This window comes from Falco cherrug, chromosome 8 (assembly GCF_023634085.1).
Source record: "Falco cherrug isolate bFalChe1 chromosome 8, bFalChe1.pri, whole genome shotgun sequence".
Taxonomy (NCBI): Eukaryota; Metazoa; Chordata; class Aves; order Falconiformes; family Falconidae; genus Falco; species Falco cherrug.
Genome location: NC_073704.1, coordinates 18,785,995 through 18,798,915, shown reverse-complemented (window position 1 = coordinate 18,798,915; position 12,921 = coordinate 18,785,995). Strand labels below are relative to the sequence as shown.

At 40.7% G+C, this 12,921-nt stretch overlaps 1 protein-coding gene across 3 annotated transcripts in view; it reads left to right on the top strand.

The window, feature by feature from the left end:
• MTX2 (metaxin 2) overlaps window positions 1–12,377 on the top strand; it is a 76,343-nt gene extending 63,966 nt beyond the window's left edge. For all 3 annotated transcript variants that reach the window (XM_055718278.1, XM_055718277.1, XM_055718276.1), the window contains 7 exons: window positions 4,576–4,648; window positions 7,571–7,647; window positions 8,394–8,486; window positions 9,202–9,240; window positions 9,651–9,776; window positions 10,416–10,492; window positions 11,877–12,377. In XM_055718278.1, the coding sequence (XP_055574253.1) occupies window positions 4,576–4,648; window positions 7,571–7,647; window positions 8,394–8,486; window positions 9,202–9,240; window positions 9,651–9,776; window positions 10,416–10,492; window positions 11,877–12,087 (696 nt within the window). In that variant the 3' untranslated portion in view covers window positions 12,088–12,377. The remainder of the gene's footprint in view (window positions 1–4,575; window positions 4,649–7,570; window positions 7,648–8,393; window positions 8,487–9,201; window positions 9,241–9,650; window positions 9,777–10,415; window positions 10,493–11,876) is intronic.
• The last annotated feature ends 544 nt before the right edge of the window (window positions 12,378–12,921 follow it).

Sequence of the window (12,921 nt, the reverse complement as noted above, 5' to 3'; positions counted from 1 at the left end):
TTTTTCTAAAAGAAACCATAATTTCCATAAATATGAAATGCATTCACTGTGCTTGAAAACTTGAAAAGTCAAAAGCACTTATGTTGCTAATACTTCCAACGCTTTTCAATGACATCAGTGGAAGAATGTAAGTACTCTCCTAGCAATGCAAATTGTAAGGCTTATTTCTTAGTCTAAGCCCTCATAGTTTGGGATAGCACTGCCTCTTTTTATCAGTTGCCATATATTTTTCAGTGAACTTGAAGGCCCTCCAGTTGACCGTTAGTTTAAGCTGAATCAAGAAATGGATACTGGCCTATTTCTCTAGGTAATGATTAGTTCATCAGTGTAGATTCAGTAAGGATTAAACGTGTCTCATATCGTGGGGCTTTGCTTCACTTTCCTGCTGCAGAACAATTTTTAAAGAGCACTTAAAACTGAATAGGTCATGCTTTGGATGCAAATTACAGCTCAGCATATTGGTCTTTTAATTCCCTGGGTGTCTGTCTTTTTAAAGATGTAATTGTGGGTTTAATTTTTTTATTTTTTATTTTTAGGTTTATGGTATGGCACAAAATGGTTTTTGTCTTCAACTCTTTCACTGTTCTGTTTTCCTTTGGTTTTGTGTTTCATTACTATTGCATCACTAATCTTAAAGCCAATCCTAAATACAGACGAAGATTGAAGTGTAAAGCTGTTAACACGTGGATGCTGAAGGGATAGCTGGAACAGGCCTTGTAATGCTTCTGGAGAGGCAGCCCCAGTGGCCACTGTTCCTGAACCCCACAGGAGGACTGCTGGGGTGAATGCAGAACCAGATGGATTTGTCCAATTTTAGTCTCGAATCACTCTTTAGTTTCCCAAGCTCAGTCATCTAAAAAACATTCATCAGAACTGAAGATGAGTATTCCAAGGAAGTTTATTCAGGTTTTTGGTTTGGTGTTTACTTTAGGGTCATCTTTTAAATTTTTTAAAAATTATTATAACCTCACTGAGGGTGGACTGACTTCTAAGTTTACTAGAATCTGTGCTTTATTATGCAGAGTAGCAAACATTTTGTTTAGTTAATATTTGTTCCCAATTTAGAGCTCAGTTCTGGCTCAACTTCCTCTCTCCTCTTTTCTCTTAGAAGTGTGAAAAAGGCACGTGGTCCCGGCGTGTTTGCATTTCTGAGATGCCAAAATGGCAATGTATTCTCAATCCCCTTTGCACTAGGCCAGAGGCTGAGGTAGAATTTCCCTGCCAAATGTAATAAAGGTTGATATTCTTTGATCTATGGATGTTTATTGAGAAGGAGAGAGAGAAAGGTCAGATTCAGATTTTTGATGGAAACTTGGCTGAGCTCTTTACACTGAAAAGATTTTATTTATAGTTCAGCCTCTATGTTGAGGACTGTTTTTCACAGTCATGAACTGTTTTTGTTAGAAACCTTGTACACACAGTACCAATGTATGATGTGATGTACAGTAGGCAGTAATTTGCTGAAGCAACTCATGTAACTGAAGCGTTCTGTGCCAGTGTGTCTCATTTTTGACATGTTGATATGAAAAAGTAATAGTTCTCTGATTCACCTCCTTTTGCTTAAATATGTCTCTGTACTTAAGTTATTCATGTGTTGCCCTAACTCCAGTGCTGTTCAGATTTTTTTCTTCTAAACTTGCAGTGACAATAGTACATGGCAGTTATAAAAGTAATTTCTAGCTTAATGCAGAATTGGAGAGTTATTTTAGTGCCTTACTGCAAAACAAATTCATTTAGGAAGCCTAGACCAAATGAAACTTAACATATTTTTGAGATGAATTTCAACAACTATGGACTAAGTAGTTGTCCTGGTTTAACCCCAGCCGGTAACTAAGTACTACCCAGCTGCTCACTCACCCCCACCCCTCGGAGGGATGGGGAGGAGAATCAGAAAAGAATGTAAAACTCGAGGGTTGAGATAAGAACAATTTAATAATTGAAATAAAACAAAGTTAAGAGCAATAATAATAATAACAATTATAATGAAAAGGAGGGAGAAGGGAGAAAAATGAATCCAGAGGAAGGGAGAAAAGAAAACAAGCGATGCACAATACAACTGCTCATCACCTGCTGACCGATGCCCAGCCAGTCCCTGAGCAGGGATCTGCAGGCCCCAGCCAACCCTCCCCAGTTTATATACTGAGCATGACGTCCCATGGTAGGAATATCCCTTTGGCGAGTTCAAGTCAGCTGTCCTGGCTGTGTCCCCTCCCAGTTCCATTTCCCCAAGAAACTGAAAGGTCCTTGACTTGGTATAAACATTACCTAGTAACAACTGAAAACATCAGTGTGTTGTCAACACTGTTCTCACACCAAATCCAAAACACAGCACTGCACCAACTTCTAAGAAGAAAATTACCTCTCCTGCCAGCTGAAACCAGGACAGTAGTATGGTAGAAGTTCACTCTGCTCCTCCCACCCAAAGAGGAAATTCTTTGGAGCTGTTGTTTGATGCCATCAGCTCCACTGCAGCACAGTACTGTTGAGATGATGTTAGCTACTGGTAGAAATTTCAGAAGAACAAAGTCTGTGTACCAGTTGAGTTAGAGTGTATGTTTTTGGTGTGTTAGATTGTGCCCAGCAGCGGCATAGGAGCATGTATTTAATAGAAACCAAAGTCTCTGTATTCTTCACTGTTTCCAAAGAAGTTGCATATGAAGCCACCGTTTGGGCAGAAGACATGATGCATTTAACAGTAGCTGGAACAGCCTGGACTTTACTAGGTCCTGCAGAGCCAGGAGGCAAAGGAAGAGACCCTGGGCTGAAGCAGACCAATGCCTTAAATTCTTGTTTAAGAATTAGTCCTTTGGGTATTCTTACTGTTTGCATGGAGTTCGAGATGCTAAGACAGCAAAAGCCTCAGTTTTTGGTTGACTAATGGGTACACAGACTTAGAAAGTGGGGTGGTGTCAAATGTGGCCAGTACCTTGTATCGTCTTTGGTTGATAGTTGCATCCTTAAGCAGCAGTGGAGGTTCCAGCTGGGATTAAACACTCTAGATAGCAATTTATTGCTAAATAGGGCAGGAGCTGCAGTATTTGGCTTATGTTGATGATGACTAGTACTCTGTGTCTCTGTCTGCATGTGCATGTATAGTAATTGGCTTCGGAGTAGTGCATTAAGTTAAAGAGTTACGCTGAGGACATCAAAAGATGTTAGAAACCAGGTTTCTGGTGGATTTTGCAGAGCCTCCATGGTTCTGAGGCAGCCTCTTGTCAGCCATAATCAGTGTCGTGTGTAGCAGCTTGTGACCATAGTTTCTTGCTTTAAATTGGGATTTGAATTTAAGTCATCTAAACCTGCAGGAGCCAAATGTTGTAATGGACTGTGCAGTTGTTGAATTTGGTTGGAAAAGGACCAAAGCTTTTGGCTTTTTTTTCCCTGGATTGGGTTAGGTTTGGGAATAAAGGGCTTGGAAGAGCACAGGAGAGAGGAGAGCGGGGGCTGTTTGGCTTGTTTTGTTTTTTTCCTTGATGGATACTGCATAAACCACCAAGTTAGGAACAGGACTGATGCCGGTATCAGTTCATGTCTTATGGTCTCATTTAGTGCAGATGTGGGTAATCTCAAGGTTAAGGTTTAGGTTACTTTGATGTCTATGATTATGGTCTCAGCATCTAAAGCTGTGAGAGTGCAGTTTACTGCCAGGTCCTGCAATTTGAAGAGGTAGGAGGAAGCTCATGTGGAAAGTGCCATGTTACGGCAGCATTTTTCTTCATGGTGGTAACCGTCTTGGTGTATGTTTTTTTGACCTCAAGCCACTGTGGATAAATAAGTATAATTTTGGAATCTGGAATTGTGACCTGTCTAATTGCAAAGACAAAAAGAATGGTAGGACTTAGCTGAGTGGTGAGAGACTCCGGAGATTAAGAGGTACTTTACTGGCCATGTTCTGTCCAAATTACAAGTATTTTTTTTGATATTTTGGTATTTCAACAGAAGCACACTAAGGATTTTGTGGTGATGGTAGGTGTTGGCAAAATTGTATCCTACTGAGAATGCTTTGAATCTGAGGTTACAGATAGAAGCAGTAAATCGATCACTTACGCTCTCCATGATTCACATAAATTAAACATCATAAATACTTCCTCCCAAAGCAGGCTTGTGCTCTGACAGTATCATAGAGCAAAACTTCTGGCAGCTATTGTAAATATAATGTAGGAAGGTACTGTAGGTGTTCGCCATGTTACACCGCATGAACTTGGTTAGCCGGCTTTAGCCAGAAGAAGCAAGTACTACGATTTTCTGGAGGGGCAAAATGTCACTTAATTTTGTACAGCCACAGCACTAATTGTGTCTGTCAGATACTGCTTCTCTCTGCTTATGTTGAAAAAACAGGAAAAATAGATAGAATTCCAGTCAGTGACTGGATGATAAAACAGTTGTCTAAGGAAGTTAAAACCCCCCTTGTTTTTCTTTTACCTACCCTTCTTTCTTCCTAAAAGCAGTATGCAAGGAACTATACTTCATAAGCGATACTAGGAACTGCTAAAACATAGTCAAATGCATTGAGAATAATACATTTGTTTGTCACTGGTCTATTAATGCTTTTAAAATGTGACTCTTTGTTTCCAGGCCTTTTTGCAAATGTGCAATCTGCCAATCCGGGTGGTTTGCAGGGCAAATGCTGAGTACATGTCCCCATCTGGTAAGTGTGGCCTTCATTAAGATTACTACGTTATACCTCCATTTTGATACCATGGCAACTACGCCTTGTCTTGCTGATAACAGTCGGTCGGTGCAACCGTGCGCGGGTTGCCTTCCCCCTTCCTCTTCAGTGCAGTTTCTCCTCTGCAAACAGTTAAAACAAATGCAAAGTAACAGTGGCACGGTGTGTAACTGTGCCTGTGAATGCGGTACCCATACAAAGCATTCAAACAGTTTAGATGCCTGGTGGAAACCTTTTCTCAAATGCCTGAGAGTGGTTGTGTCCTGAAATAGAAAGACATATGTTTCCAAAAGTGGCTTTATTCTGTATCCAGGGAATGTTCCAGTGAATGCTGTTATATTTTCCCATTGCTGGGGTGAGACGACGCTGGAGAAAGATTATCTTTTGTTACCCTGTCTGGGATATGATGCCAGGATGTTGATACAGGAGAAGACTGAAGGGTGCATTGTCGCTGTTCAGGGTGATAGAGGATTTAAATCTTCCTCTGATCCATGAGTCTGGCAGAACATCCCAACTCACCAACAATAAATAAAGCATTAGAAGGGTACACAGCCTGCCTTTTGCTGGGGATGACTGGTTGCCTAAAAACATCCAGAGGCCAGCTTCAGAAGGTTAACTAAAACCCAGAGAGAGTTGCTGAATGCAGGGCACAGACGTCTGGCAGTCCTTGCAGACTGTCCCAGATTTTTGTTTTGTGAGGAGGTGCTGCTTTACTGATTACCTGGCTCTGGTGACTGCCACGTGGAAGTGCTTGTCAGTATATGTCTGTCAGCTGCATGGGTTCTGCTGCTGCCATTACTGATATTTTTGTCAAAAGCAGTGGAATTAAGCTATTTTAAAAAAAAAAACAGTTGCCTGGCAGTAGCAAAAAATCAGCAAAATATGGAGAGAGATATATTATTTGTTGGTAAATAAAGTAGCTTTGAAATGCTGAATTCATGCACAGAGGAGCATCTTGTGTGCGCAGGAGTAGGAGTGGTGACAGTTGCATGTTTTCATTTCTCTGCCACTTGCACCCCATGTCCACACTTTCTGGCATCTGACGTTGTAATTGGGTTTGAACACTTCCTTCTTCTGAAAACAAGGAGCATGAGAGGGAAAACGATACTGCTTCAATTTAAACGTAGGTAGAAATACATGTATTATTTTTGCCCTTACACCTGGAGTCCCTACTATTTTTATTCACTTGCCACATGTTCTGTCTTTATATTGGTTCAATCTTTAATGATAATTCAAACAAGGTTGTCATTTATTCCCTTCTCCCTCCCCACCACCCTCTGTCTCGCAGCAGCAGACAAAGATCTGCATCTCATCTTTTTTGGGGAAGGTTATTTATCTCATAGTTGTCATAATGATGAAACCCATTCTGAGGGAGTCAGAAGCACGATACCAAAGAATTGTCCTGGTATGTGAAGTACAGTCTGACTGAAACCACTGAATTCTGCAGCACAGAGAAGACTCTGTTTCCTTCTGCAACCTGCAGTGTGCGGATGCAGATGAAGCCTTTCTTGGTGTGGTGCACTTCATTTATTACCCTTAGGCCGATGAGCCAGTGAGAAGTGAGTGTTTGAGCTAGGCCAAACAGTAGGTATTTTGTGTTTCATTGAAAAGAGTGAATGTATTGCTAATAACATATTTGGAGTCAGGCAGGTACCGATCTTGCTCTTTGTGCTGTCTATGGAGAGCAGAGTTTGCCCACAGTGAGAGGTGGGAAGGTAAAAGGGTGCAGTGCCCCACTGCACTGGGCAGGCTCATTTACTGCCTTTGGGTTTGAGGACATTTTCTGTAATACAAAACATCCAGCATTTATCTCTGGTTTGTGGATTATTTCAATCATGTAAATAATGCTAAATGATTTATAAGTTTGGTGTTTATCAGTTGCACTTGGATGAAGATTTGCAGAGCAAGCAACCTGGTTAGGGTGGATTGGAGCAGGAGTCCTCAGCTTCACACGCTGAGAGCTGGGAAAAGGGGCATATGGCAACTTCTGTCATACTCCATGGCACGCTGTGTGTGACAGGGCTTCCTCTTGTACCCCTGCCTGCCTTAAAGCTTTGGCTTGGTTCTGTGTGTAAGAAAAGTTACCAACCAGAGAAAGACTGTCTGTTTTTAGCCCTGCTTCACACTGGGCTATCAGGGCTCAGCTTCATAGACTGAATGGTCAGCCTTCCTAGTGTTACCCATTTTTGCTTCCATGATGGTGAAGAAGCTCCTTCCTCTGCCTGGCCCTCCAGATGGAAAAGCTGAGTCTCATACTGAGAACCTCTTCCTGACCCCAGGACCACGGGAGCTTGAAAATGCCGGCTCACAACTAGAGAGTAAAGACTGGGGCAGCCAACAGGAGCCGGCTGGCCCAGTCATTGGAAATCTAAAGGACCAGAGGAGGGAGAGTCAAGACCTTGCCTTGCTGAGTGTGCATTTGCACTTCCCCCTGCTTGCTTTCCTGGGCATAGTGCCACATCTCCCATCATTTCAGCAGCCCTTTCCCTGACAGTGGGATAGGAGGGAGGATGGGAACACGCGTCGTAAAACTAGCCAAGGGCTCTGTCTGCTTTCCTGGGATTTCCCAGCTGTACTTCAGAGATACGTTGAATTAAGTCTTTCCGGCAAACCAAAATCCATTATTAAAATACAAGTCAATAGATCTCACTCAGTAACTTTGAAATACACAATTGCAAGTATTGTATGTAGAAAAGGTTTAGGAGGAGGAAGATGTTTGTTATTACAGACATTCACCAGGTGAGCTATGCATTAGAGCTTTGCCTGTGCTCATTTGAAAAAAAAAAAAACAACAAACCAACCCCTAAAACCACTGATGCAATATTTAATTGCTTTGAAAATTGTAAATTATGTTTTACAGGTATAAAAAGCTCTTACTAAAATACATTTCTCATTTTACAGGCAAAGTTCCCTTTATTCATGTGGGAAATCAAGTAGTATCTGAACTTGGACCCATAGTCCAGTTTGTAAAAGCCAAGGTAATAGTACATTGTTTTCAGAAATTGGTGAATAGCATGTTAGTCCTGCTTAGCATTGTGCTGAATTGATGTGCTCTTCTGGAATGTTACTTCATTTGTTAAAATAGTGTAGAAATGTAGTGCTGTTCTAAAGAAAAGATACCCTGGCATAGAAGTTTGTTGAGGTGGAGACGTTTTTCTTTGTCATCTACTCAAATTCTGGAAGCAAATTCTATGCAGAATAGCTGCATAGCAGTGCTAGTTTCTGAGAACTTTTTTCTACATGCCCTGTCTCAGGATCTCAGAGCTCTTAAACCCAGAACTGACTGGTTTAAATTCTGAAGTGTCAGGTACTGTTCAGATTTGCCTTTGCCTCCACCCCCCCCCCCCCCCCCATATTTTAACCAACACTGTCTTTTCACTGAGCAGTTGATAAAGCTGTATCACAGATGTAAATTTGTGTTTACTTCTTGCCACAGAGGTACACTAACCTGGGGCTGTGTGCTCAAACTGTGTTCATCTATAACTGGTAATAAGTCTGTATTTCTTGTAGGTTAGCTATGTTACGTTAAAATTTTTATTTTTAATTCTAAAGGATACTGTATGTAAAAATAGCCTGTGTATTTTGTTACTGAGCTATGTAAGAGATCAGGGTCTGAGCCAAAGCTCATTGACTTTAGAGGTCCTTGGGTCAAGCATTGCTGAATATTCCAATACTATTTCTTACACGTTTGTCTTTTTCTTTTTTCTCCCCCTCCCCCATTTAGGGCCATTCTCTCAGTGATGGGTTGGATGAAGTCCAAAAAGCTGAGATGAAAGCCTACATGGAATTAGTCAATAATATGCTCTTGACAGCAGAGGTACAGCAAACTGTAGTAACTCCACACACTTACATAAGTGACTATAGGCAAGAAAGCTTGAGGATGTTTCTCTGTATTGGAAATGCTGCTTATTCTTAGGTGAGGTCAGCAACTTTTGGGGTGAAAGGAAGCAGGAATAAGTTCTCTGTGCTCTATAGATTGCTTGCTGAAATGTTCCTCTAGACACAAGCTGCCTGTATGATTCCCCAAACTGAAATGTGTCATGTATCTGTAGATGTAACCAACTGGAAAATGCCAGTGGTTCCTGGGGTCCTACCCCAACCCACAGCTGGCCAGGCATCCTGCGATCACCTTCTACAGTGTGTGTGCTCGCATGCCTAGTGGGAGGCTGGGGTCCTCTGCGGTTTGTGTCTGTGGCCAGTTAACGAGATGCCATCCCAGCATGGGAACTGTGTTGGAAATGCTGGTGAGCTGCAGGTGGCTGAGCAGCTGAGGGCTGGTAACCTGTCCACGGAGCGTGTGCAGCGGGAGTGGGCTTTTGGTCTCAGCTTGGTCCTGGTGCTGGTGAAGTAAGGACTAGCAGCTGAGCTTTTGCCTTCCAGTTCTAATTTCTTTTGTACATTCAGAGGTTTAACAGAAGGAATGAAATGGAAATTTAATCTAATATAGAAAAGAAAATTCTACTAGTGAGAAATTATTGTCTCTGTATTCTGCTTTATTAGGAAGTTTTAGTAAGTGTTCTTTCTGTTCCTAGCTCTATCTCCAATGGTGTGATGATGTTACAGTAGAGGAGGTGAGTGGTTCTGCAGCATTTATCTTAATTAAAATTTAATGAGAAAACACTTTCGCTCACAATTGCAAGTCCCTACTCATAAATGAAACATTGAGGTTTATACCGTTAATGATATGGTCTTTTCACTTTAATTTCGCTTGCATATACATTTTAGGGAAGTTGTGTCATTACTGGAGTTAGCTGACTGCAGAACAGATGCGGGTTTTGTATGTGTTTCTGAAGTAATAGTTTTAAATGGTTATGCTGCAAACTATAAATTCTGCACAAATAATTACAGCATGTCATACAACTCCCTTTCTCTTTTACAGCTCCCTTTCTGATAGAAGTATTTGAACATTAGCTATTTTATGCATAGAGGTATCTGTATTTTCTTATATGATAACACGGTACCTTTCTGTTTCTCGACAAAGATTACTCACCCGAGGTATGGCTCTCCTTACCCGTGGCCTCTTAACCGCATTTTGTCATATCAGAAGCAGTGGGAGGTAAGGCGAAAGATGAAAGCCATTGGATGGGCTGGAAAGACACTTGAACAGGTCAGTATGAAAAGTGAAGCTTTTTTAGCCTGTTTTATTTTTTCTTTATTTTTAAAGGCTTTGAAGAGTAGCACTTTCTTGAAACAGATGTAGGAAAAATATATATTCTGTACTTAAAACATTATCTAGAGTCAGATATTTGCCTTCATCAGCAATAAATCTTACATTATGTGCAACCCGATGGCGTGGGAGGAAGGATGTTTTACCATGAGTCTACATTTCTGGTGATGTTAGTTTAGGCAGTAGTCCTGAAAATAGGTTTTAAGTAATGGCCCCCACTTTCTGTATGGTGTGGGGCACACTTTGCAGGATTGTGGCTTCCATTGTCAGAGATGTAAAAAAAACCCCCAAAAGCAAAGTAGTTTTGAGGTGTAAATTACTACTTTTCATTAAGCTGAGTTATCAATGTTATGGGAAGCACTTAATCAGAATTGCCTTACATCAAATGTTAGATTAAATAACTCTTAGCTACCTGCCTCCTGTGTAGGTTTGATGACTGACTGTAGCAGCTTCTGATGTGCCAGCATTGTATGTACCGTGTTCCCACTGTCAGTGCAAATAGACGAAGGAGGTTATTTTTTGCAGTGTTGGTATTTCCCCTGACAATACCGATCTTTTATCTCTTGTGTGTTTTGATAGGTGCTTGAAGATGTAGATCAGTGTTGTCAGGCTCTCTCCCAGAGATTAGGAACACAACCGTATTTCTTCAATAAGCAGTAAGTTACTCTTTACTGAAATACTACATCCAGGAATGTGAGATACAGATATATGGAAAACTCCTGACTTATTTTAATGCTGCATGATTAGTTGCAGACATACAAATGTGTGACTGGAATATAAACATGAAGTTTCAGAAATAAGTAATTAAAGGTTTTAAAAGGAAAGTTTATATAAGTTTCTGGCATTTATGATTTAGTTTTAATCCTGCTTGTCTTCTCTACAGTGTCTACCACAACCTATGTAGGGTACAAATGTACACCTTTATACTGTGAGTTTCTTATTAAAAATTATACATTTAGAGCTTTACTCTAATTTCTTGGGTAACATTCGTTAATAGGTACAGGGGAGTGAATGTATGTCATACCATCCTGAGCTGGGCAGCTTGTCTTGCCCTTCTTAACACCAGGGGCAGTTCTGAATGAACTGAGCTAGCGTGAGGGTGCCTGTGAGTTGTGAGGACTGGGGAGGAAGCTAGCCTTGTGTCAGCAAAGTGTCAGTTGCGAAGTGAAAACTAGAATTCACATTCCCAGGGGAGAAAAAAGGAACAATCTGGCCTTCATGGGATGTCTTCTGCTCTCACCAATTTATTCCAATTGCAAAATGCTTTTTTTCCCCTTTGTTTTTTTTCTTACTAGTATTTTAAAAACGTTACAGATTTAAATGACATCACATTAGCTTCTTCTTGTCTCCTGTGCGTAGAGAAGACTAGAAATGCTCAGGTCTGGGCTTCAGTTAACTACATCTGGACAGGGAGATGTCTTCAAAAGGCAGCATACGGTCTTGGTTACTTTTCTGTGTGTGTTTTTGCCCCTTAATCTTTTCCAAGTTGGGTGGGTAATGTAAATTGAGTGGATACAGAAATACGCATTATAGAAGAAAAGTTTGAATTGCATCTTCTCAAATCATTCTTAAACATAGTATAACCTAGATAAAACATTGTTTTATGCTTTTTCCCCCCCCCCCCCCCTTCCTCTTAATTTTGTGTGAGATAATAGCTGAGGGTCTTATTCTTCTGCAGATGTATGTGTGTATATATATATATAAAAAAAAAACCAGACCCAAAAGACATGACAAACACTTGCCCTTGTTACAGAACTAAGAGGTAGAGTATGGTTTGATACTGGATCAATACCTCTGGCTGATCTGGGAAGTGTTATTTCCACGGTACCAAAAGCAAAGAAAGATGCGATACTGAGAACTAGCAATGTGCGTATATACTGTATACACAGTTTTCGTGCATTTGGCAAATTCAGTGTTGCCTGGTTTCTTCCCTGTTCTTCAGTTGTGTGGCTCCCTAAAAATTATTCAGAACAGCAGGATTTTTCTTGATTAGAACTTGTCTTCCAAAATACCTGTTCTTTTTTCTGTTTGTTTTTACAGACCGACTGAATTAGATGCTCTGGTATTTGGACATCTGTTCACAATCCTTACTACTCAACTAACCACTGATGAACTTTCTGAAAAAGTGAAAAACTACAGTAATCTCACAGCCTTTTGTCGGCGAATAGAGCAGCAGTACTTTGAGGGTCACGATAAAGACAGCTCCACAACTGTTGCAGCCCGATCTGCTAAGAGGTCCTTACTGAGATAAGTGTGTTGTTTGGTGGTTGAGGTGGATTGCATTTCAGTTTTGGGCTTTGTTATTCAATTAATTGATTTCTGAGAATGGAAATGTGTGTTAGCTTTTTAAAACTGCCAAATCATTGTGGAGAAAGAAAAAACTCTAAATGCAGTTTTTGTGTTGTAGAATATACCATGCATATTTAACCTGAAACAACTGTATGGGCACTTCAGTTTTACTAGCCTGTATGCCACTTACTCTAAAGTGACCTTGGACAAATACTGTATCTGGATAAAAAAAATAAAATACTTTAAAAAGTCTCTCTCTGATTTTTCTAAATGCCTTTGTAAGTTTTATGTTTTAAGGTTTTAAGTTTGCCTGACAGCCAAAATTCATTCAGAAACTGGTGACAAAAACGTCTTGGAGCTCTGCAGCACACAAGTGATGTGCTTTTACTGTCAGTTCTTATTTTGTGTCAAAGTGGCTCCTGGCTGTCATTACTTCTTATGTGTCCTACCTCTGCTTTTATTTCTTGTTCACCTTCAGGTTTTGGATTTACATTTTTTCCCCTTCCTATGATTTCCCTGTTTTAATCCTCAGTTTGTCTTGCTTTTTAAGAAATGAATTTGCTAAGTAAGTGTATGTTTCCCCTTCAGTACGTTAATGTTGCTTCTGAACTTTGATGTACTGGCTGGGGCGGTTCCTGTAGCAGAAGGACGTGGTATGAGCCTGTGGCTGGCATGCCTTGGTCCTTCTGCCTCCGTATCGCCCTATGGTACACGTACACACAATATACTACAGCAGTAAAGAAATATTGTGGTATGCCCAAACCCCTGGCAACGTGGCGCTTTTCAAGGGGGAGTT